This window comes from Falco peregrinus, chromosome 19 (assembly GCF_023634155.1).
Source record: "Falco peregrinus isolate bFalPer1 chromosome 19, bFalPer1.pri, whole genome shotgun sequence".
In the NCBI taxonomy this organism is placed as follows: domain Eukaryota; kingdom Metazoa; phylum Chordata; class Aves; order Falconiformes; family Falconidae; genus Falco; species Falco peregrinus.
Genome location: NC_073740.1, coordinates 444518 through 469051, shown reverse-complemented (window position 1 = coordinate 469051; position 24534 = coordinate 444518). Strand labels below are relative to the sequence as shown.

Genomic DNA, 24534 nt, shown 5'->3' with positions numbered 1-24534 from the left:
AGCAGAGTTTCAATTAGTGATCATGCTTTATTACACACCAGAGAATCCAAGGAGAAGCAACAGCAAGGTTCAGACTATCTTTTTCTATATATTTCTCAATTTTTTATGTACAATGTGAGTGGATTCCCTGTGCTGGGGAGCTGACCACAGCCTTTAAAAAAATCTAAATGTGCTTAAAAAAATATAAATTCCATTAAAAATAGGGTTGTGGATGGCTTTGTTAACTGCATCAGACAAAGTATTTTACACGTGAAAAATGAAACCACCTTTAGAAAGATAAATTTTCTTTCAAAAATTAAAATGTCCTTTAAAAATAAAGGGGTAATACCTCTGCAAAGTGGAGAGTCAGGCTTCCAAGCCTAATTTAAAAAAAAAAAAAAGGGTAAATATCTTTTTAAAATTTATTTTTTAAGTAACATTTTGTTGAGTCTTTTTTCTTTTTAAATAAATGTGTGTATTGACTTATTTTAAAATGAGGGAAACATCAGCCCTAAGGAAGGAACAACAATTTGAACCAAGGTCTTGGGTTTTTTTTCAATGTTCACAGCCACAACCATAGTTGTTGTTATCAAAGACACAGAAAGTTGCTGGGGGAAAAGGTGTTTGGGACAAGGAGGGATAGATCCGGAGATGTTCTGGCCCTTAGCATCTTCATGTGTCTTGGGAGAAAAGCCCAAATAAACCTCATCCCTGAGGGACAGTTCCTCCAGCACAATGTTGGACATCCCACAGCATCCTTGGCATGGGTGGCCAGGACATCATCCGGCATTTTTTGCCACACCAACAAACCTTCCCACTGGCTGGACAGTACGAGTGTCTTCTGTGGGAGCTGGTGCCTGGTTTGGAGGTCCCATTCTCCATTTACAATGGGGTGGGGCAGGCTCGTCTGGGATGCACGGGCACGGCAACAGGGACGGCTCCTCCCTGGAACTGGAGATGTCCACCATCAGCTTCATGGTAGGACTCCTCTGCCTGATGTTCAGCTGTTAAAATCAGGCAGATGGGAACTCAGTGAGTTCATCCACCCTAACCAAGAAGTAGTGGGAGCACCCAGGCAGTGATGCACCCACCCATACCTGGTCTTCAGCATCACCATGGAACTCTACCCATGGAACCCCACCACCTCCTCCAGCCTCCATGCTCAGTGGACACCACTGAAAGGGGCATCTAGGGGGGGACCTGGGGATAAGGAGGTGCTACCCCATGGGGAGAGTGGACCCTTGCAAGGAAGCACATGACTCTGCTAGAAAAAAATGTGCTCGCACAAACACGCCCTTACTGCCATGTTGTTTGGCCCCATCTTTGGGGTTGAAACCACAAGTCCCCAGTTGGCAGACGGGGCCGGCACTTTCCGTGAGCTGTTTGACACATCAGCTGCTGCTGTGGTGACACAACAGGGGAGCGAAGGCAGAGGGGCTACTCAGTTTTGGATCTGGTTTGGGGTGACCTACCATGCCGGGTGCAAAAAATGAATGACTTCTTGGCCATCCAACCCAGCCCTGGCCAGGTAACACTCATGAAGGTCCTGCTGGGTGCTCCTAGACAGATCTGTCAGGCTGGAGGCTGGGAAGGGTCAGCCCTTGAATTCATGAGCTTATTTAATCACCGCTTTTCTTCCTTTGGGTTCTTGCCCTGATAGACCCAGGGGAAATCTGAAAATGTTAAGTACTAAAGAAGAAGTGAGGAAAGAGGCTGTTTGCTTGGGGCATGTCCCTCTGCAACAGCTTCCACAGCTGAGCTCACCCAGTTCCACCCACGGTTTTCTCCTGGAGGAAACTGGAGCATAAATCCTCATTCAATGTTGACCTTTGGGCTTTCTTGGCGGTGAGGAGCAGCTGTGGGCCATGCCACATCAGGACTGCTCCTGGGGTCCAGCATGAGTCCAGCTGGGATCCACTGTGAGAAATGAGGGTGACATTGGGACTGAGCAGGGAAGTGGCACTGAGGCTGACCGGTGGAGAGATGGTGGCACTGGAGGAGCCGCAGCAGGGTGCCCAGTTCGGCTGATGGGAAGGAGCAGAGGGAAGAGGCCACAGTGGCTGGCACTGGGCGGGACACCAGTAATGCTCAAGTGCCCAGAGGCTGGAGAAGCAGCAGGTCCTTCCCACCACCCAACCTTGGCAGGAGAATCCACAGAATGGAGGGCCAGTATCTACAAACACTAGGCTCTGGAGAAGACAGAGGGTTGGAGGGGAGGGGGGGCAGGCGCTTTTTAACCCCTTCCTGCCCAAGCTGTCCTACTGCAATGTGATGCCCTCCCTCCCGTCCAGCCAGAAGTTGCCCATCACAGGACCACCTTGCAGGGCGAGCGCAGGTACCAGAGCGCCAGCAGCAAGGAGGCAGCTGTCGGGGTGCATGGGCAGTGGCATCTCTGCTTGTCACCCAGCCGTGATGGAATTCACACCTTCCTCAGTCTCTGTGTCACTGGCCAGTGCTGCTGGACCCCAGCTCTGGGCAGTTTGAGACACAGAAATGTTTTATTCTTCCAATATATTCCCCCCGGCCCCCTTTCTTTTTGTTATTTTTTGGTTTGTTTGGGTTTTTTTCTTTACAAAATCTCCTCCCTGTGTCTGCAGATGGATCTAGCTGCCTCCTGAGCTCAGACAGGTATCAATGTCCCATCCACCCCCACCACCTCAGCCCAGCTGTCCCCAGACTCTGCTGCAGCCCAGCACCACGATGCCTGAGAGGGGACCTACCTACCTCTCAGAGTGAGGAGGCACATGATGCCCTGTTGCAGTATGAGATGGGAAGAAGGCAAATCTAGGTGGACACTTCATTTTGGGGGGCCTGCCCCTGCCCCTGTCACCCCAGCCCCACAGGATCTCAGCTGGAGGAGCCCATTGGGGTGCTGGGGGTGTAACTGCAGGGTGGGCGCAGGGTGGTGACTGGAAGACAGCTTGGGCTGCCCCTGCTTCAGGGATTACAGGGGTCTACATTGATACAGATCCTCAGGTCAGCGCGTTGCTGAAAGGGCTCAAGGCACCTTGGTAATGTCCACATGAAGAGCTGTTTGTTCTCAAAATTCCCATGGAAATAAGAATACATACGGTTCACATTAGCACACATCAATTGTATATAGTGCAAATCAGAGCCCCAGCACCAGAGGGTTCACGGTCTAGTTAGTGGTTAGGATGACCCACAGGTGCAACCCTGGGCACTGCAGACACTCCAGCCCTTGCTCTTCCCCAGCTGCAGGGCATCGGCGCATCATCTACAGCTGTCCAAACCCTTCTCGTGCAGAACTTGCTCATACCCCACGTCACTGTCACACTTGCTCCTGCCTCATGCCCCACCAGAGGAAGGGGAGCCAGGAAGCCTTTGTGGGAAGACACAGGGAGCCTGTCCCTCCCGAGCAAAACACAGGGCTGCTTTCTCAAAGGCATTGCTGCCTGGCCAGAAAGGAGCTCTGGGTGCAGTCCCGGGGGTGGTTCTAACCACCCGAAGCACAGCCACAACATCCGTCCCAACACCCACCCCCCTCCCCAAGGGTGAGGAAGATCCCAGGAGAAGGGCAGGTCTGTATCTGGCTGCCACTGCAGCCAGAGGGCTGGAGGCCTCTCATGCACACCCCTGGAGGGGTTTCACGTCCTGAATGTTGGGAACTGACTGCAGGCACGGTCTAGGTTTGCAAGGCCATGCCATGCAGAGGGAGTTAGTCTTTTTTCCATCAGTCCCGAGGAGGAGGACATCCTCCAGGTAGCTGCAGGAGCATCCTTTCTGGGACACCTGCAGAGGTGGCAGCCAAAGGTCCAGGCTGTTTCAGGACCATGACTTGAGGAGTGAGGATCACGTGGCAAATGGGAAGCCAGGAGTGAAGAGCGACCACTGGGCTCAGGAGAGTCCAGCCACATCCTGGAAGTAGAGGAGCAGAGAATATCACTGCTCATCACTGGTTCATGGGCTCCTCTTCCTCCATCAGCTCGTCTTGCGGCCTGAAATGGAGAAATGTGACACATGAAATGAGGAGACCTGTGTCACACAACATATACCGCTCAGCATCACGGAGCCTTCTGGCAAGTCCAGCTTCTGGGGCTATCCAACAAGCCTCCCAACTTGCCAGTGCTTCCCACCCCACTGAGACCCATGTAGACTCTGGCTGAGTCCTGGTGAGGATGAGAAAAGGTGGTGGGCAGGTTGGGGATGCTGCTGAAAGGAGGTGACCCACCTCCACACCTCCAGCCTCCAAGGAAGGGAAGAGGATTTGGTCTCATTTTCATTTTGTTTGGGAAAACCCCAGCACTGCATCTCCCAGAAGCCAATCCAGGTCCTGACCATGTGGATGCAGAACCTCAACCCACCACCCAACAATGCTGAACACTGGGGCCAAATCTGCCAGGACGTGAGGGCTGCAGGATCAGAGATCTCAGTGGGGAGGACAGTTAAAATTTCTAACTCCCCCAGACCAAAACCTGCTTTAAGCCAACACGGTCCTGACCTCCCAGAATCTCATCTGGCTGCAGGACATGGCTTTTCTCTGCTGCCACCCCCTTGACAGCAGGGCTCGGACCCAGGCACACAGGGAGTGAGCGGCACCTACATCATCCAGGCACCCACATCCCCCAGGATTAACTAAGAGCATTACCTCTTCTCCACCATCACAGCCACCGAGAGGGAGGCCAAGGCTGTGACTGTCTCCACCTCTTCTGCCTCGTGGTGCTGCGCCTCCAGGAAGGAGCAGCCCAGCTTGGAGGCAAAGCGCTGCACAGCCACCCAGTATTTACCTGCAGGAAAAGCAAAAATCAGGAGGTGCCAGGATGGGGTGCCCCAGATCTCTGGGCTTCCCTTGCAGTGAATGCACACGAGGTATCACCCTCCCATGAGAAGGATGATGATGGAAGAATCCACTAGAGTCTTTTATGCCAGCTGTCCCCTTGGAGGTCATAGGGTTTACTGGAGAGGGGAGAAAATGTTAACTCCTAACTTCCACGTTAACTAACTGAGCCCCCAGCCCTGGGACACTCACTCTGGACCTGGATCACTGTTTCCAAGGAGCGCACTGCGTTGGGGTTTGGTTTCTGCCTCATGCTTTCTTCTGGGAGAGGGTCCAGCTGTGGAATGAAGACACAAGGGGGTCAACAAGAGGGAGCTGTGCCCAGGGCTCGGCTTGCAGGACCAGTACAGCCCCACTGCCACGACCCGCTGACCCCCAGCTCTCACCTCGTTGCCCAGCAAGGCTGACACACAGGCCTCGGATGCATCACAGATGGCCGTAAGGTCATGGCCACCTTCTAGTGCAAGGACAATGGCTCCACCAGCCAGGCTCATCAGCTGCTTTGTCATGTAGCCGAAGCCTGGAGGAGAAGCCCGAAGAATGGGGAGTCAGTCTCCCTGCTCTAAACGCTGGGGCCCTGGCCCTCAATGCTGGGCAGGTACAACCCCAAAGATCTCCTCTGACTCCCTGGAGAGCTGCCACCCCTATGCAGTGGCCCCAGCCTGGGTAAACAGTGGGAACAACCTGCCCTGAGCCAGCAGCACTGCTTCTACCTCCTTACATTTAGCAGAGACTTTATAGCCGCCCAGGGGTGGTGGATGGCCATCCGCTGCATCGAAGCCAGCTGACACCAGCACCACATCAGGGGAGAATTCGTGTGCGATTGGCATCACTACTGTCCTGTGTGGGTAAAAAACAAATATGAGGTGTTAAGTGCTGGCTCAGCCTAACAAGGAGGGAAAGAGGAGATAAGCAGAAACACAGGAACAGTACCTGAAAGCAGCCAGATACTCAGGGTCACCCATCGGCGGGTCAAGCCCTCCAGTCCAGGCTACGTTGACATTAAATCCCTCACCGGGGCCAGCACCAACCTGTGAGAGAGCAAGGACAGCAATGAAGGCCTGGATATGGCCTACAGGGGTGCCAGGGCAGTGCCCTGAGTGGGCTCCATCACTTCCAGGCTCTGGGGAGGCAGGGTGTCCTGGACGCTCTACCCTGTGCCACAGGAGCTGGCTGGGTTTGCAAAGCTTGTTGAAGAGCAGCAGAAGCTGTGGCATTTTTCTGACACTTCCCAGATCCTTGCAACCATCAGTCACTGTCCCTCTGCCGCTGGCTGCGGGCTGGGATGAAGCCCCACCTTTGCAGCCAGCTGGGTGAACCAGGCAGGATCAGGCACCAATAAGGAATGAGCCCACAAGGCACTGACACAAAACTATCCCCTGCTCAAACTTGTCAGTGCCCTGTTGTCCCGGCTGTGCCCTTTGTCACCAGCGCTGCTTCCTCAGGCAGAGCTGCACAGACCTCACAGCACATTGGTGCTTTTTACCTCATCAGCAGCCCCGCTACCGGGGAAGAAGTTGCCATCATCATGACGATGCAAAGAGATGTAGAGAACATCAGGGTCCCTGTAGAAGATTTGCTGAGTCCCATTGCCGTGGTGAACATCCTAGAGGGAGAGAGATATTGGGAGAGTGCTCTTTTTTCCAGCCTTGAGGGTGGCCCAATAGCCTAATGGAGCTAAAAGCAACTGGATCTCTACCCTGCTCCAGGGCTGGGTCCTCCATCCCCAGGATCTGCTCCTGCTCCCCCATCCTGACATGCAGGAAGGTTCCCAGCCACACTCCTTCCGGGCAGCCGGTCCCCAAAGGAGGAGGTTTCACTGCTCTCCGGTCCAGCTCCAAATCAGAGCTGCAAGGAGGTGCAGACACCTGCTCCTGGGGATGTCCTGGAGAGGAGTAGGGACATGCTGGGGAACAGAGGTGACTTACCCAGTCCACAATGAGGATCTTGCTGAGTTTCCCTTTCTGCTGCAGCTGCCTTGCAGCAATGGCCACCGAGTTAAAGAAACAGAATCCCCTGCAAAGAGGGAGTCACAGATGGTTAATGCTCTGGGACCCTTCCCTCCTGGCCCACATGCTCCCTAAAGGGTAGGCTCACCCTCCCCTCTCCCCCTGGCCTGGATACAGATGGGTCCTGGTGTTTATTCTGGAATGATTTTCAGCCAAGGAGCTGTTTTTTGTGGCTTCCCACATGCCAGCCCCAAGCCCTGCAGCTTGGGAAGGGACGTCTCTTACATGGCAGTGGAAGGATCCGCATGATGTCCAGGTGGCCGCACCACAGCAAAGCCATTCTGGGGACAAAAGAAAGGTGAGGCCATCAGAGCTGCTTCCCACAGCATCACGCAGCCTCTTTACACCCCGGCTGGCTGGTCCTGCTGCATGGGGACAGCTGGGGACGGAACCTGCAGCAGCACAGGGCTGGGAGTACCCAGTACTGGCTGGTGAGACCCCACAGCCCTTCTCTTGCCTGGCCACGGGGCGATGCACAGCCCTGGGACCTCTACATGAAGCCAGCCTACCTTCAGCTCCCTGGTGGCCACCCTGAAGGCCAGCTCAGTGACACTGCCTGCAGCCCAACGGGCAGCGTTGGAGGAATGCAGCTCGTTCCAGATGGTATCACTGTCCACCTGGAAGCAACGGGATTGATCAGGTAGGGACAAGGCACCAGTGGAAGAGATCCCAGTCATGGGACCCACGCTCTCCGCCAGCTGCCCTACTTGAGACTAGGGGCTGAAGTCCTGTGCAGGCTGAAGGGCCAGGCACCGTGGAGCCAGACCACCTTGCACGCAATGGGGCAAGCCTCCCACCAGGATGGCAGCTCCTCCGTCTGCTCTCAGCCCCAGCCCCCAGCCCAGTTCTGCACAGAGCATCTCACCCTGCACCCTGGAGCTGGAAGGACTGACTGAGAAAATGCTCATTACCTTCTTTATCTTATTTTATTGTTTAACCAAACATCTTGGTTTGATCAGGGTCACGTCAAAGGCTGAGCCAGAGCCGGAAAACTCAAGTCTCTTCTGATCAACGCCATGTGCGCAACTCAAAGGCTCCCCTCTGCCCACGGAGAAGGGCAGCTCCAGCTGCCCGCGCGCGTGGGAGGAGAGCAGGGAAGGGGAGGCAGAGCGGGGAAAGTAGATGCAAACGGGGCTGAGAAGAGCTGGTGCCCAGCAGTGGGGGCAAGGAGAGAAGAACCAGAAGAAGCAGCAGGAAGACATGGAGTGAGACCCACCCTGAAAGAAAGAGAGGACAGAGACGGTGGGGAAGAGGAAGAGAGGAGAACGCAATGAATGGAGAGAAACCAGGATGGCAAGCTGTGAAAGGAGAGGCCACAGAAGTGTCTGGAGAGAAGTGGTGAGCTGCTGTGCCCATGACACCACTTCTCTCCCTCAATGGTGACAATGGTTTGCGGCTTCCCCTAGCCATCCTGCCAGTCTGCTCCCTTCTAATGCCCTGGGCTCTTAGAAATGGCTGTGAGGGGCTTTTTGGTGCTGGGTCCCCTAGAGTAACCAGGCATAAAGGATCCCCTTTCAAGGGTGGGATGCTTAGGACCATCCCAGGGACAGGGGGGATACAATGATATCCTGCCCACATATGGGAGTGTTCCCGCCTGAGGCTGCCCAGCCTTGGCAGCCCAAAGGCTGCAGGAGCTCCCTCTCCACTCAAGCCCATGAGGGGGCCCTTGCTGGGGACAGATGAAAGGAACAGCCCCATCCAAAACCAGCCAGAGCAGAGGTCAAGCACTTACCCCCACCCCTCCGCAGGGCAGCATGACAAACATCCGCTGCGACAGGATCCCTGCAAAGAGAGGGGACAGCAAGGACTTCAGAGCTGAGAAACTGGAGAATGGTGGGGGACAGGGCACTTGGCACAGGCAGGGAGGTTTGGCCCGGCTGCTTGGCCAAAACAGTCTGCAGGGCAGCTGCTTGGTGTGGTTCCCACAGCTGAGAGTGCTCCGACACCCGGAGTGGGTGTATGGCCAGGGACAGGCAGGTGAGGGCACTGCTGCCCGAGGGAGCCGTGTGGATGTGAACTTACCTGCCAGCTTCCCGTTGTCCAGTTTCAGGCGGTTGAGGGGGTTAGTGCCGTAGAGGAAGACATGGCGCTCGGTATGGACACACTGCAGCTCTTCCAGGGTGGCTTTGCGTCCCCGCAGACACTGTGGCAGACAGGGGCTGTGACCAAGCAGCTCCAGGTGGGAGATACAGGCTCTCCCACCCAAGCACGCCAGCCTCCGAGGGTGGAAGTGGCATATCCTGCTGACCAAGTACAGCCACATTTTGTGTCACTGCAGCTGGGGAGGAGGCAGCTGCAAGGTTCAGCACGCTGCTTCTTGCATTGGATTTGAACTTCAGCACCCCCTCATTTGCAGGGATCAGGCAGGAAATGCCAGCACCACCTTCCTACAACTGCAGAGCCCTGTGCAGACCAGTCAGCCCAGCTAGACCTGGACAAGGTTTCTAACAGATTGGAACTGACACCGATGTTCCCAGAGTTGGCAGAACACCCTGTTCCCGTAGGGATCACACTTCTCCCTATGCCCATCTTCCAGCAGAGCAGACTGCTGCTGCCATCTGAAGCTGGAGATGGTCAGACCAGCATGCTCCAACTTGGCACTGCCAGCAACGGACAAGACCAAGCCCTCTGGATAATGGTGGTAAACAGGCTGAGATGATCTTGGAGCAAAAGGGATGGAGATGGGAGCAGGATAATCTATCACACCACTGGCGTGAGATCTGCTGTACCAGCATCCCCTTTCTGGACAGGCATGCTGCTCAGACCCTGCCACATGCACTCACCTCACACTGGCTGCGCAGGCCTCTCTCCTGCAGACGGGACCAGATGCTCTGGATCCTGCCTGCATGCTCTGGGTGGTTGCTGTTGTCACCACAGGAGCACTGGTGTTTGAGCATCACAGAGTCATAAACCAGCCCTGCAACACACAAGGAGAGCTGCTACTCCTGAGACTGAACTGGACACCCAGGCCTCGATGGTGCTGACCCTAATTCAGCTCCTTTTCAGGGGCTGGCTGAGACCCTAAACACTTGTAACTATTTGGTTTCACTGAAACACTTCCCTCAAATCATGGGAGCCTGTGTCCCAACACGTTTGAAGCAAATCCTGCCTTGGATATATGTAAGAGAGCTGAACCTTGCCAGCATCGCTGGACCAGGACAGCAGTCAAGGGGCCAGGGAGGCAAGTCCTGCTTGGAAAAGCCACCGTAGAAGGTGACCCTCATGGTCTTTCTGCAGCCAGCCAGAGCACTCCCAAGGATCTATAAGTCTGGGAGTGACTAGGACTGATGCTAAGCTGCCCCTGGGCATCCCCAGCTCTCTTGCAGCTCTTATCCTCAGCCCCTGCAGCTCCAGCTGTGACAGCCCTGCACAGGGGCCGGGCCATACCTGTTATGAAATGTGGCTTGGCTGGCTGCTCCTGCACAGGCAGGGAGAGTGTCTTGGAGGCTGTGTCCTGGGCAGGAAGGGAGACAGTTGCGGTGGCAGGAGATGACTGGGCCCTGGAGAGGGGCCTGTGCGCTGCATGGATCGTGGGGACAACGGGAGACTCGGCCAAGGGCTGCCGCTTGAGGAGCTGCTGCTGCACGCGCTGGTAGGAATCCCAGAGATAGGCCTGATGGAGAGAGGCAGTGGTGAGCACAGTGTCCAGAGCAAAGTGCCAAGGCAGTGAGAGTAGAATCACTCGGCACAGGGAAGGGAGCCCTGCACTGCGCACCCTCCCAGGGTCTGGATACGACAGCCCCCTCCATGCTGTGGGGCTTGGAGCCAGTTTGCAGGAGCTGGGACAAGTCATGCAGCATCTGCTGCTCTCTGCTGGCTCAGTCCTGCAGTGCTGGGCAGCCCTGCTACAAGGCGCAGCAATCTGGAAAATGCACACCAGTCTGGGGATGATGCCCAGCAATCTGGAGATCATGCCCAGTCTTGCTGATGCCAGGGGTGGCTGGAGCTCTTGTCTCTGTCCTAGCAAACCACCCCAGGCTCAAGGAAGGTACAGATGTGGTGCCTGTGTCCTTAGCCATACAGCACCCCTTTGTGGGGGTGGCTTTCACGGTCTTATCTGAATCATCCAAGGCTCAAGATACTACCAGCTTTGCTGGGTTTGTGTAAAGCCTTAAATGGGAGACACCAAGGGATGGAGAAAAGAACTGCTCCAAATTGCAGGGCAGTGATCTCTGCATGCTGCCTGTTCAGGACTAATGCTCAAAGCAATTAAGCCACAACTGGAGAGATGGACAAGGCTAGGAACTCCACCTCTTACAGTCCACTCCTGCCTGAACCTGTTATGAAAGCTTCAAACCACCCTAAGGGCTCCACACAGCTCAGGACAGCCAAGGAAGGCACTATCCTTTTTTCCTGTGGGCTCCTTGTGCCCAGCTGCTTCAGGTTGGCAGCCTCGATGCCCCCCCCCAGGGCTCTCTCATCCCTGGCAGCCCTTGCATACCTGCTGTAGGACAAGCTCCTCTTGAGGTTGCATCATCTTTGGCATCCTCTCGGGCTCCTTTATGATGCTCCCTGGTCGTGTGGGCTCCACATGTGCCCTTGCCGGGTCACTACTCTCAGCCCCAGCCTCTGGGAGTGTCCCCTCCGCCTCCATGTCCTCAGAAGAGGGTATCTGCCGTAGACGGGGCTTCTCACTGGATTTAGCCATGCGCTGCAGTTGGAGCGGTCACAAATGAGCACAGACAGGTATCAGGGCCAGGCCAGGCCAAGAAGATTATGAGGGGTGGCAGGGCATCTCAGGGCAGGAGCATGATGAATGAGGGAGCCAAGGAAGCCAAGCATGTACCCTCAGCTTGCTGCTATAGGCCTGGGCAAGGCAGCATCTTGCATGCCTGGCTAGGGCTTGGCCCTGGACATCTGGCACCCACTGCCTGGCAAGCAGGGATGCCACCACGCACCCTTCTAGCACCTGTCTCCCATTGCCTCCTACATGCCCAGGCTGGGCCTCCACGACTTACCTTGCCCAGATGTGTCTGCTGCTTGAGTCTCTCCAGGAACTGGGTGTGATGCTGCTGGTACACCAGTTGCTGCTGGATGGCCTTGGGGTTCTGGGGCAGGGGCTCTGAGCGGGTCCTGCCCAGCGGTTTATGGTGGCCTGGGAGCGACAGACGCTCTGCAGAGATGAGCGAGGGGGTGAAGGAGAAGGGGACTGTTCCCAGACCTGGCACTGGAGGGGAGAGGAAGGAGAGATGAGGGATGGCATTCTCCACTGGGCAGACATGATACCCTGTGCAGCTGTCAGTCCACACCAAGACAAGCATCAGTGCTGTCTAGACCCATGCGGACTGTCTCCAGACAGCCCTAAAAATGACAGTGACCCAGCCCTGGAGCCCAGTGCTGGTAGGCTAGGATGTATGGGTTGTGCCTTTATGGTTCGCTTCCTTCTGTCCCTATCACTTTGGCCTCACACAGCCCACAGTGGTCTGGGGACAATATCTGTCTGACCTCAATCATCTCAGTCCACCCCCAGCTTCACCTTCAATGGGAGAAGCTTCCTTCACTGCAGGTATCATGGGGCAGGGAGAGATGGAGTCAGGAACCTGCACATAGGAGCCAGTTCTCTTTCTGCTGGTCAGAGCAGATTACCCAGAGGGGCTTGGGGGAAAAGAGGCACAGCCAAAAGGTCTGAGCTGCCCTGCTCAATGCAAGGTCTGTAGTGAAATCTGCTGGCACAAGAATCTAGGAAGAGGCAGGAAAGACCCCTTGGAGGGGGACTTCTGGGCTGCGGGAAGGGTGAACAGCTCCACAGCAGCCCAGCTCAGGCAGGGAGAGGGGCAGCTGGAATGAAGAGCCAAAACTAATGGTGCTCTCTGCATTGTCAAGGCCATGGTGCGTGCTGAACTCTCGTTTCATCCATGGCAAGGACATACTTGCTGGCTAGCCAGAATCAGGGTCAACTTCTTTCATTCTCTCTGCCACGGCTCATGGGAGAGTAATGGAAAAATCAAGGCCACTGAGCTTTCCTGGCACCCAAAAAACCTGCCCACCCCAAGCACAGCTCCTCACTGAGCCCTGGACAGCACTGACACAGCCTCAGTGCCTGTCACCAAGCTCAATGCTTACCTGCCACCAGTGGAGTGTGGGTGACCGAGGGCTCAAGGATGATGACGGGCTGGAGCCGAGGGGATAAGGGGCTCGCAGCTTCATGCTGCTCCAAGCCAGCTGGTATTAACATGGGTGAGTGTGTGCCCGTGAGGACAGGTCCGTTCAGCACAGGCACCCGGTGTGCCAAGCTGGAGAGGGGGCGGAGATCTGACTCTCCCTGCAGAGAAGAGAAGAAAGACTGGGTTAGCAACCTGCTGGAACACAGCACGAGGAGAGGACAGCACATCCTCACTGTGGCCACAGGCAGTGCCTGCAAATACTCAGAGCCAGCACACACCTGACATGAGCCCAGGAACCCCAGGCCCAAAGAAAAGGGCTTCCCCTGCCTTGTGGGAACCCTCTGCCCAGTTCTGGGGCTACCTAAAACCTGGCTACCTACCCTGGTGCTAGTGGTAGCCGGCAATCCCAGCGTGATAGCCGGAAGGGAGGTTGCACTCTGCAGGGCAAACTGGGCCAGTGAGCTCTCCTGCATCATCAGGCGCTGGGCCAGGGGTGTCTGCATCAAAGACAATTCATTAGTCTCCTGCTCCAGAAGCGGCAGAGCTCAGCATGGGACAAGCAGCTTGGGCACAGGCAGCAGAAGAGGAGCTGAGCCCCAGATGCCTGGGGGAATGCCTGGGAGCAGGGCAAGGGGCACTGGGGACCCATGGGGACAGCACATACACTAGGAGACAAGAAACGCACACTGCAAAGGAGGGCAGTGCATCAGGAGCAGTGCTGCGCCAGACACAGGATCCCACTGTGCAGGGAAAGCAGGGCTAAGGGCAGTTCCTGGGCAGCAGGGTTCCAGGGCTGGGGTCTCTGGGGGAGCATGCTACCTTCATCTGAGCCTAGGATGGGAGTGGGAGATCAGGGCACCCAACCCTAGGGTCAGGAAGCCCCACACTGCAAGACCCCTGGCTGTGAGGCTGTCGGAACTCACCTCGTGGGCCATGCTGGAGGCAGCAGGGAGGGCTCCATGCTCAGCGGGGAGACTGTCATTGGGAGAGCTGCAGCCAGACACTGGGGTGCTGCTACTGCTTGGGGAGGAGTCTGCACAGGGAAGAGAAATGGGGGCGATGGGCACAAGCACCTGGAGAAGGGCTGCACAGCCCCCGCCTCAGCCCTTCATAGCCCTCTCTCCCTCTAACAGCTGCCCACCTGCCTCCCAGGGCCAAATCTCCCTTTGGCACAGTGGAGACAGAGCTGCCTGCTAGCGTGGGAAGTACCACACCACGGCGAGGAAGCCTGACCAGCTGCATTTGCTCAGGGCTTTAAACCCTTCCAGCCTTGTAGGTCCGTCCTGGGCCAGAAAAGCAGCAGGGTACAGCTGCAGCAGCATCCTTTCCTGGCTCATCTGTCCCTGCACCATCACGGCAGAGAGCTCCCTCCATGAGCTGTGCCCTCAGGAAGGCACTGATTACATGCCAAGCCCTTGAGACATGGCCCCCCAGGCAGAAGGGGCGCAGGATCCTGGGCAGACCATAGCTGCTCCAGCCTGGCCCCAAGGTCTCTCCAAACCCCAAGATACGACTGTCCAGGCAAAGCCCTCACCAATCGCTTCAGGTGGCCGCCTCTTCAGTGAGGGGGGAGCACTCTCCTTCCGCATCAGGGGGTTCTTGCGTCGGTCAAGGCACTTCCTGGGCTTGCAACGCACCTTCAGGTTGGGCTCAGATGCTGTGAGCAGATAAGGCAGTTAGTTCCAGCCCCGCTGCTGACAGGGGAAAAGCTGGACTGGCTTCCTGGGGTCAGGCCACCCCACTTTTCAGCTCCAGCTGTCCCCTGCAAGTGGGCTGCAAGGGCATCACAGTGGAAGGGGAGATGGCATTATCCCCAAGTCCTTACCTGTCTTCCGCAGAGGAAAATGCTCTGGGGGGTCAAGAGAAGTGCTAGGGACAGGGGACAGGAAGGTGCTGAGCACAGGAGGGGAAGGGCCTTCAGGATCCAGAGGCTCCAAAGACCTACAGGGAGAAGCCATCTTGTTAGAGACCTTTTCTACTTGGCAGCCATGTGCCACTCACATTACACCCTCCCATGCAAGGGTGGCCCATTGCCTTTCTTGGGCATGGGCTAGTCTTCTGCCAGTGGCCAGAAAAGCTTGTCCTGTCCACTACCACAAGCACCTATACAAGGGATCAAGCTGCTGTTTTTGCCTTGTTTTGGGACAAAAGACAAGAAGCCTGACAATACATTTTGGGTCACGAGTGGGACAAGCCATCCAAGTACAATGAGGTCACGGAAAACAGTGTGGGAGCTTCATCCACCTCCTACAAGCACTTAACACAGAACAAAGCTACCTAACCCCAACAGATATTAGCTAAGCAGTATCTCTAAAGACCAGGAAACAGAAGATATCAGCGAGATCTTGCCCAAGATAAACATCCACCTTTTCCAGGTTCTGAGGATGCCCTGTTTTACCTGTACGGCATGGCTGAAGGGGTGGGGTTGCTGGTCCTCTCCAAAGCTGCTTGCTGTTTCTTCAGAATGACCTCAGCCAGCTTCTGCTTGACCACTGTGCTGGCCACAGCACCTGCAGAAAGACCAGCAATAAGCACACAGGGTTGAGAGCCAACACAGAACACTTAAAGGGCTCCCTGCAGACATGAGTGTGGCCCCATGGCTCCGCAAGTAATGCCAGGATGTCTGGAGACCCCTACAAGCACACAGACACTGAGAAAACCCTGTGGAGATGCTTGGTGCAGTTCTCAGGTCAAGCCTGGCTTGGGGAGAGAAAGGCCAGCTGGGACAACTGGAGTTTCCCAGATGGTCAGGGAAGCATCCCATGCTCTGCTCTCCCACATCACCTCAGGAGCCTGATCTTTTCGCATGCAGCTTGCTAAGCACTGGGAACATGGCTGGTGAGAGGCACAGCATTGCCAGAGGCAGCTCTCAGTGGCAGATCTTCCTGCTTCATCTAAGCCAGAGAGAGCAGGTATAAGCTGACATCCACAGAATAAAGAGAGCATGAAAGCACAACATGGCTCACACAGTAGCAACAAAACTCCCACAGGTGCATGGGATCCTTCTGAAGCCTCTCCAGAGACACTGTGCCCTGGGGCTCTTTGAGCCCGTGTTACATGCTGATAATTTCCAGTTAACAGCATACAGCTCAGCCTGTCCTGCACCTCAACCCCCTGCACAGCTGTATTCTGCCCTCACAAATGGGGACAGCTTGCATGAGAGACAGCAAGAAAAAGAAAACACTTCCAAAAAGTTCAGGGACCAGCTCTGAGGCTCCTGAATCTCTTGATGCAAAAAAGCATGAGACTCACCACACCTTGCTGGCAAACAAACACCAGTGACCCACGTCCGACACCTGGCTCCACCACAGTGGTGAAACACCCACACACAGAGGTCTGACTGCTGCTGGGTACTACAATGGCCAGTCCCTGACTGCTGTGAGCCTCCCATGCCATTTCCCACCTCAAAACAGGGCCTGTTCCCATGCTCCTACCCAACCTCAGCCATATCCCCAACCATCTGTTTAAGCAGGAACGCTCTGTGGTTACAACGGGGATGCTCCACGCTTCTGTTCTGACATGTGGCACCTCTGAGCACAAGTTAAGTAATGAATTTGTATGATTAAATCCCACATTGCATAAAAGGGCTGTGTGTAGGCTGTCTTGCTAAGCCATGCCAAGCTGACTGCATTCGCAGGAGCTGTTTGCTCAGGAATGGCATGGGAAGGGCAGGCACTGTGTATTCAGCATTGCAACTACCCCCATCAACCCTGCAAACTGCGGCAGAGCAGCCTGTGCTCCACAGCCACTTGGAAGCTAAGGGAAAATAACAGCATCCTGACAGAGCTCAGACTGGATGGGCAGGCGGACAGTAGGCTCACAGACACTGGGGCAGGTGCAGTGTGCCCGATGCATGCTGCAGCTGCATCTTTGGGTTGTGATGCAGAGCTCTGCTCATCTAAAAACTCGGTGAGCTCCTTGCGCGCTACCTGCAGCGCCTGGCACTAGATGGCGCCGGGAGATCACAGCCGACAGGGTTTGCAAACTCTCCTGGCCAGCGTGGGGGCAGCTCACTAACCTCTCTCCCCACTGCCACCGGTGCTCCAGCCTAGGGCTTTTAAGTTCTACAGGCAAATTCATGCCCTGCTCAGTGCAGTCACAAGCACCATCAGCTCGGATAGCACCGCTGCAGCGGCCGTAGGGCACAGTGCAACATTAGCATGGAGAGCTATTCTGACCGTCTGGCTGGCATCACTAAGGACACGACCAGCCAGGGCAGGGCCAAAAAAAGTTTCTTGCCAGCTGCTAAGCGCAACTTGCTGGCATCGCTGTTTGCTGCTCAGAATGTCCGGACTTCCCTGTGGACATGGAGTTGTTCTTATGGCCCCACATGGACACAGAGCACGGCTCGGTTTGATGCACGGGACAGAGATACTCAGTGCCGTGGATGCTATCACATGCCTTTAGACCAAGAGTAAGCAGAGATTCGTCTGGCTAAGGGCAGAATCACCTGCTCAGACCCCTTCTAAAAGCCACTCTGACCTCGCTCCCTCTGTGAGCAGAGTACCCTGGCTTCAGGGACATGGCTCCTCAGGCAGCAGACACATGGAGGCTCTTACTTCGCTTGCTCTTGTCCTTGTTGAGGATCTGCCGTAGTTCCTGCTCCTGTTGCCCAGGCTCAGCTTCACGGTGCGGGGACTCCATGGTCACCTGTGAGAGGAGAGGGACATCAACACCAGGAGACCCTAGCTTCACCCAGCGTAGACCAAAGCCCTCCTATCCCCTCCCCAAGCCCAAGGCACAATGACATGGTGATTGAGCATGTCCGAAACAGCAGTTGTGTCATTTTTGGAAATGTGATGGGTATAAGAACGTGTCAAGTTGTGTCATCATAGCAAACCTGAATCTCCAGAGTTGCTCTCCCCAGGGACATTGTAAAACTCAAAGCAGTCTGTTTCAACTTGCTGCCTTTCATGGTGTTTTGACACATCTGTAGCTAGGGCATGTTGTAATACAACAAAAAATAAAAATCATAGTTGAATAAAAAGGGTTACTACACTAGTCTTAAAAGTTTGGGTCTTCGTGTTTTTCAGAGTTGGTCCCACCTCACAGAGAGGTCAGAAAGCACAAATGCCTCTTAAGCACCCAACAATCATGGCAGCAGCAGCATCTTAACTCTCCTTGTGTGGACCAAGCTGATGCTCAGCCTCTCCGAGAAAACCTCAGTATGAGTCCACCAGGGCTTCCAGGTAAGATTACTGGAACCAGTGAGGCCATGCCACACACAGAGAGCAGGGCTGGCGCTCAGGGGCAGAGCACATGGGACGTGAGAGAAGAGGATGAGGCTGGGCTTGTTTAGTCCAGAGGAGAGGGGGTACAACTGCATCTCTCACCATCCAAAGGGGTTTTTACAGAGCAGATGGGACCAGGGCCCTCCAAGGAGTGCAGCAAAAAGATGAGCAGCAATGGGACAGATGCGCAGCAAGGGAAATCCCATCTGCATATATGGAACTGATTCCTGCCATGGGCACAGCGCAGCCCTGTGACTGGGACAGGCAAGGGTGGTCTCTGCTCTTAAAGATGGTCACAACTTGCCTGGATGTGGTCCTCTGCAACCTGCCCTACCTCTGAAGTTGGGCCTGCCCTCAGCAGGGGCCTCCAGAGGAACTGTCCAAGCTAAACCTTGCAGTAATTTTATGACAACGCATAGTCTGGCAGCAGCGGCTGTGCAGGGCAGGGGTGCTATTCTGGGTGACACTAGAGAACTTCGGTGCAGGCTTCCCAGAAAAGCAAATGAGTTTGTAAAGTGAGTAAGCCATGCCTTTAGGGCAGAGAAACAGCGGTGGCCAAGCAGAGTGGCAGATCACAGACACCAGGCATCCTGTCCAGTTGCTCTGGCTCCTCACTCAGCACACATGGTATGTGGCTGAAAACATTTCCCTGGTTTGCACATCCCAGGAGGCCCCAGTCCTCCCACTGGCCTTGGCAGGATGGAGATTTGGCCTAAAAGTAAGGCGGCGGCACCACCCCTCCCCCAACCTGACTCCCTAAGTGGCGTCATCGCACCAGAGAGGTCTCCGGGCTGGCTAAAAAGCACTACAGTCCCTCCAGCTCAGGGGAAAGAAGGAATTCACCTGGGAAGGTTATTTTGGGATTGGGATTTCCAGCCTCTTCCTCTTGATCCCTGCCAGAGACAGAAGCTCAGACAAAGCCAGCCCCAATGCAGGGCACTGCTGGCAGACATGCACGGTACATGCCTTGGGGGCAAAATTAATTCATCAAACTGCCCAGTCCTCACCCAGCCACTACTGGAAGTGGGTGCAGGTACTTCCACTTTGCACCCTAGGGCGCCCATACCCTCACGTGCTGGTGGGTGAGCTGCTCCACTTGCTGCTGGTGCAGACTGGCGAGGAAGAGCTGGTGCTGCAGCTGCTGCGTGTGCTTCAGGGCCAGCAAGGTGGTGTCAGAGCCAGGCTTGACCACACGCTGCCCAATCCGCAGGTCCATGGGAGCGGTCTGGGGCACCCGTGGGGAGGTGCAGGGGTTCACAGCAGCTGTCAAGACACAAAGAGGGGTACAGCTCAGTCCCTGTCCAGCTCAGACCACCCTGTTAGGCAGGTAGGGAAAGCATCAGGATGGGGCCCAGATATATCCTGATACAGAAGAAGCGCACTGTGGGGAACATGCCCTGCCATTGAGAAGGGCTTGCCATACACCACCTACTGCCTGCAAAAGCCTCCTCTGTCATCTGGGCAGAAAATTCTGTAAATTATACACCTTTGAAGAGTCTCCAAGGTGCTGCAGGCAGCTCTTCCTGACACCACAGTTGAGAATTGCTTTGTGAATTTAAGATGCTCCTGCCATGCCTGGACATATGGCCTCCCTGCATGGTAAATCCCTTGTCCTCGTGGGAACACCTGAAATAGTCCCAATTACACAGAGCATCAGAGCACCCACTGCAGCAGGGGATTTTCACTGACCAGCTCCTAAAGCTTTGCTTAATTTATCTTGCACAGGCCACAGGCCAGTGCAGAGCAGAGCTGGTTGCCTCCAGTTGCAACAAACAGAAGACAAACCTGCAGATGAGCCACCGAGCCATGTGGGTAACGACAGCTGCACTGGTCCTCCTGCACCTCTGCAGAGAGATGCTCCAAACAACACAGCAAGCAGGCAGTGAGTCGGCCAAGTCAGTCAGAAAGGGGACAAATGAGCATGACAGTAACTGAAGGATGCACTGGACAACCCAGATGGGCCCATGACATCCCACAAACCAAACACAGCTGGGTGCAAAGCAGCCATGACCACTGCAGCTTCACCCCAGGCACTGCACTACAGGGGATGCTGGAAATAAGCAGGTGGGCAGGAAACAAATTAATATTTTCCGAAAAATTTTACATTTCAAAAAAACCCACAAATGCAAACGTTATTTTATAGACAAAGAACCATGCCCTGTCTGTTCAAACCTCAGCCTCAACAGCATCTGGGGGCTTGTGCTGATGACTGCAATATTGCAGAAGAAATCTCCGCAGGCTCATGCCCTGCAATGCAGCACTTACACAGCACTACCAGAGGGAAACCCAGCACACTCTCACCCCAGCCCATGCCTCCCTGCAAGGCAAAGGAGCACAAGCATGTGCCCAAGGAGGGCACAGGGACTATTAATAACTGCAGGCATACATCCTTGCAGACCACGGGGATGGGGCGCATAGCCCTGCTGAAACAGGGCCAGCTCTGCCTTTCATGCATGGTCCAGGCAAGGAAAATTCCCTCTGGTCAAGGGCAAACGCTTCTCTGCACCAGCTTAATTCTCCAGGACAGAAACATCCCTTACATCAGCCCCTGGTGGGGAAGAACCTGATGTCCCCAGGAAACCCCATCACAGGGTTTACTCCCTTCTCTCTCCATCTTGCTGATAACTGCCTGGGATTTAATTTGTCTCTGGCTAATTGGCTCTAATTGCTGCACCCTGCCTGCCCCACCATAACTGGCCCAATATGGAAGTTGAGGATGATTAACAGCCACAGCCTAAAAGCTGCTGAGCTCCTTTGCTCTGTTATCACCAGTGCCTCTGGGCTGAACATGGTGCGATGCCACAAGATGGGCAGGATGAGCCCCACAGCCCCCTTTGGGGATCAGGCATGGCAAAAGCAGATAAGCACATTTAGCTGCATTTTTATGAGCAAACAAGAGCCCAAGTGAAATTATCCTAAGCAAGAAGACCACTAGTCTTCTCTCAGCTTTTTGTTTTGCCTACCATGTGCCCTTCAACACCTGCAAGAAGCCAGGCAGGGGGCCTGAAAAGGCTGATGTTCTCCACAGGGCTGACAATTCATCCCAGCGCTACCCAAGGGGCTGCTGCACTCGGTCCCATCTCCTTGCAGCATGGTGCCAGCACTGGCACCCTGGGAGGCTGTACCTCCCAGCTTCAGCGATCCCCCAAGGGCCTCAGATCTTGCTAAACATCAACGATTCGGAAGGATGCAAGCAATAAGCCGGGCTGTCGCCTCCTGCTTCTCAGCTCACATGTGTTCCCATCTCCCAGGGAGGAGGAGGAAGATACCAGAGTGATGGGCACTGGTCAAACCCCTCGGGGACGCTCAGTGGGAGGAAGGCTGGAGGGAGGCAGTGGCATGGTATATGTAGTGCTATCCAACGTGCCGGGCTGCTGGCAGCCAGACAAGGACAGACTTTAATGAACAAATCTCATTACAGGTAGGCGAAACAAATGGGGACTTCTGACAGCTCCCAGCTGAGCCAAATCCCTGCCATGCAATGCTGTCTGTCTGCAGGAACTTGCTCAAGCTCAGCCATCCCCTGGTCCCCTCCAGCTGAATGTTAACTGTCCTACTGCATACCATGAAGGGGCAGGAGCTAGGAAATGCAGCAGGGCTGCCAGGGGACTGCAGATATCGGCTCAGTTTTAAGGCACTGAAGAGGGCTGCTTACTTGAAGAATCATCATTCAGAGGGGAAAGTAGGGGTATGAGGAGGAAGGGATCAGCCCACCGAGCCACTGCCTCCGCCCTCGCCCTCGGAGTTGATGACATCTGGAGAAGAGTGGCCACAGCCTTTCTCCACTTGTGATGCTAAAAATGCCCACGGGGAGCTCCCATCAGCCAAAGCCCAACAGCAGCAGTCTTGTTCTCGCCTCCCCATTGGCAGCATCCTCAGGCTCAACACAGCCTGATGCTGCCCCTCCAGCACCTTCCCAGGGCAAAAAGGGGCGAGAAGGTCTCAGGGGCAACCACAGGTGAAGGAGGGGCTATTATGGGCCCCTCCAGGGACAGACGGGGAGACCCAGATGGTAGCACAGAGCCAAGGAGGAAGGCACTGGTGGGGTCTCTGGGAATCTCTCTACCTCATTTGTTTTAGTCTTTTTAAAAACAAACTCCGAAGCAGTGGAAGAGGAGAAGTGGGAGGGAATGTGTGTGCTGGGGGAGAGGGAGGACGGGCAGGCCATTGGCCAGCAGCCAGAAAAACAACTCCTCACCGCTTGCCCGGAGCCAGGAAAAAGGCTGTCAAGCATCCCCATCGCCAAGAGGCACTGGAGCCAGGGAGGAGCTGCTGACAGAGGCTGCGTGGACCCTCCTGCCTGCCATGCCCCTCCAGCTCTGCACATCGATGGTGCAGGGAGCACCTCACAGTACACAAGGGCTGCTCAGGTCAAGATATTTTAGCACAATCTTCAGGACATGGGAGAAAGGGAGGATGGGATGAAAAGAAAGGCACTGTGGGAGCACATACTGTCTCCCTGGGGTGCCCTGGGGTGACTGGGCATCCCAGTCTGTGCAAAGACATAACAGCTTCGCTCCTGGCCAGCACAGACTAAATCCACAAAATTCAGGGCAGTCTTCCAGAGCTTCGAAACACAGTGCTTTACATGCAGAGTGCCAGGGTGGCAAGGGTGGACTAGGACCAGCAGCACTGGGAGCACAGCCCAGGCCCTGGGCAGAAGCCTCAGGCACTGGCACGGGACCTCTCTGGCATGTGGCACCTGTGCATAGTAGCTCCCCAGGGATGCCCTGCTTTCCTCCTGCTCCAGCAGCTCTGGGCCCCTTTGCAAAGCCCTTCGTACCCTGGGAGCTGTTTGTTTCAGCCATGACCTCCTGCTGCAGCTTGAATTCATTTGGGGTTTCATGCTGGGACCTCTGCCAAGAGTTACAGTAAACAACTCCCCTCCCCGCAGCCTCCGATGCTCACACATGATTCACGGGGCAGGCAGCCAGATCAGCAGCTCCTCCCCTTCCCCTCACCTAAAGGCGGCCAAAATCCCAGCCCCCTGATGGCTCCTGCCCGTTCTTTACAGACCCTCACGAGCTACCAGCACCACAACACATGGCAACAGAGAGGCTGGGACACAGGCTGAGACAGGGACACACAGGCCGAGACTGGGACGCTCTGCTGGCTCCATACAGCCTCGGGAGGCTGAATCCATCATCCTCCTCACCCCCATGGCCAGGAGCAGGGGTGAGTGTTGAGGGAGGGACAAGTGAGCTGGGAGCACCCACCCAGGGAAGAGGCGGAAAGTTTCTGGGACAGGCTTCTCTCCCAGCTGGATGTCCAGCTGCCAACATTTTTGTGAATTATTTTTAGTTCGCAAGAACATTCACATGGGAAGGCTGGTGCTGGTAGCAAGTGCCTCTTCACATGAGTGCCGGGGCTGGCAGGGACTCAGCAGCCACCATGTCACCAGCAGCAGCGTGGTAGGACTGGGGCAACGCTTGCAGGGCAGATGACCCTGCCATTGAAACACAGCAAAACTCAGCCTCTCTGCAAGGACATAATGCCTTCTCAGTCTTCTCCCTGCTTCTGCTGAGTAATCATTCATTTCAAAGCTTATTTGCTCAGCTCAGACAACCCAGGAGGTATTTGCGGTGCAAAGCAAGACAGATCAGCCTCTATCCTGAGCCAGAGGCAAAGGTGGCCATGGGGATCACTTGCTGCCTTGTCCCTACTTGTACCATGTGGCACACCAGTAAAGCAGAAGCATCAGGGATGTCCCATCATTGTGGCACCAAGCAGTTGGTTTTCTGGGTCACCCTGCGCATCCAGGTCACCAGGAGGAAAATGCCACTATGCCAGCGTGCTAGGAGGAAGCAGAAGTGAACCACACCACAGTCCCAGCATGTGGAGGAGACTACCCAGGGCTGCTGAGCCCATTGAACAAACCGCTCCACACCTGGGCAGGTAGCAGCTGCTGCAGCTCCACCCTTCCTCCATGGGATGGGGAGATTGCAACACAGCAAGAGGAGCTTCAGCACAGAGTCTCTCTCCAGCGTGCCCTGGGAAAGCCTTCAGCAGTATGAGCATGAACGCAAGCTCTATGTTCAACAACTTGGCACGGGTTACCAGCATCTTCCAGGCTGCCGGCATGGTACAGCACAGGGAAAACAGGCAAAGTGCTCCAAGAGCCCACGCACTCACCAGCAAAGCGGGGAGAGACATGGAGCAAGCATGCAGACAGCGACAGGCTCCCCACTTTGCAAACAGTCAAGCACCTCTCGGACTACTGCTGAGCTTTTGGCCAGGGTGAAATCTGGTGCCAGAGAGTTTCCTAGGCTGACAGTGGTACTCTGGTGCTTGTGTTGCTCACTCCCCAAAGGGGGAAACCGCTGGTCATGCTGCTGCTCATCTCAGCCAGCCAGCCCCACACTCACACTCACCACCACCACCACCACCCCGCCCCCCCTCCCCCAAAAAAAATAAAA

General features: G+C 55.3%; 1 protein-coding gene across 10 annotated transcripts in view; it reads right to left on the bottom strand.

The window, feature by feature from the left end:
* Positions 1-7: 7 nt before the first annotated feature.
* HDAC7 (histone deacetylase 7) overlaps positions 8-24534 on the bottom strand; it is a 91501-nt gene continuing 66974 nt past the window's right edge. For 8 of the 10 annotated variants that reach the window (XM_055792313.1, XM_055792309.1, XM_055792315.1 and 5 more), the window contains 24 exons: positions 19185-19381; positions 17447-17537; positions 15286-15397; positions 14713-14828; positions 14422-14544; positions 13811-13920; positions 13268-13384; positions 12847-13045; positions 11742-11950; positions 11225-11434; positions 10171-10396; positions 9567-9700; positions 8806-8926; positions 8516-8565; positions 7293-7400; positions 7009-7064; positions 6703-6790; positions 6261-6380; positions 5708-5805; positions 5496-5614; positions 5161-5294; positions 4967-5051; positions 4586-4724; positions 8-3935 (listed from right to left, as the gene is read on the bottom strand). In XM_055792313.1, the coding sequence (XP_055648288.1) occupies positions 3890-3935; positions 4586-4724; positions 4967-5051; positions 5161-5294; positions 5496-5614; positions 5708-5805; positions 6261-6380; positions 6703-6790; positions 7009-7064; positions 7293-7400; positions 8516-8565; positions 8806-8926; positions 9567-9700; positions 10171-10396; positions 11225-11434; positions 11742-11950; positions 12847-13045; positions 13268-13384; positions 13811-13920; positions 14422-14544; positions 14713-14828; positions 15286-15397; positions 17447-17537; positions 19185-19381 (3008 nt within the window). In that variant the 3' untranslated portion in view covers positions 8-3889. Of the gene's footprint in view, positions 3936-4585; positions 4725-4966; positions 5052-5160; positions 5295-5495; positions 5615-5707; positions 5806-6260; positions 6381-6702; positions 6791-7008; positions 7065-7292; positions 7401-8515; positions 8566-8805; positions 8927-9566; positions 9701-10170; positions 10397-11224; positions 11435-11741; positions 11951-12846; positions 13046-13267; positions 13385-13810; positions 13921-14421; positions 14545-14712; positions 14829-15285; positions 15398-17446; positions 17538-18961; positions 19109-19184; positions 19382-24534 lie in introns of those variants that run through there. The other 2 variants (XM_055792318.1, XM_055792312.1) reach the window with 2 other exon arrangements.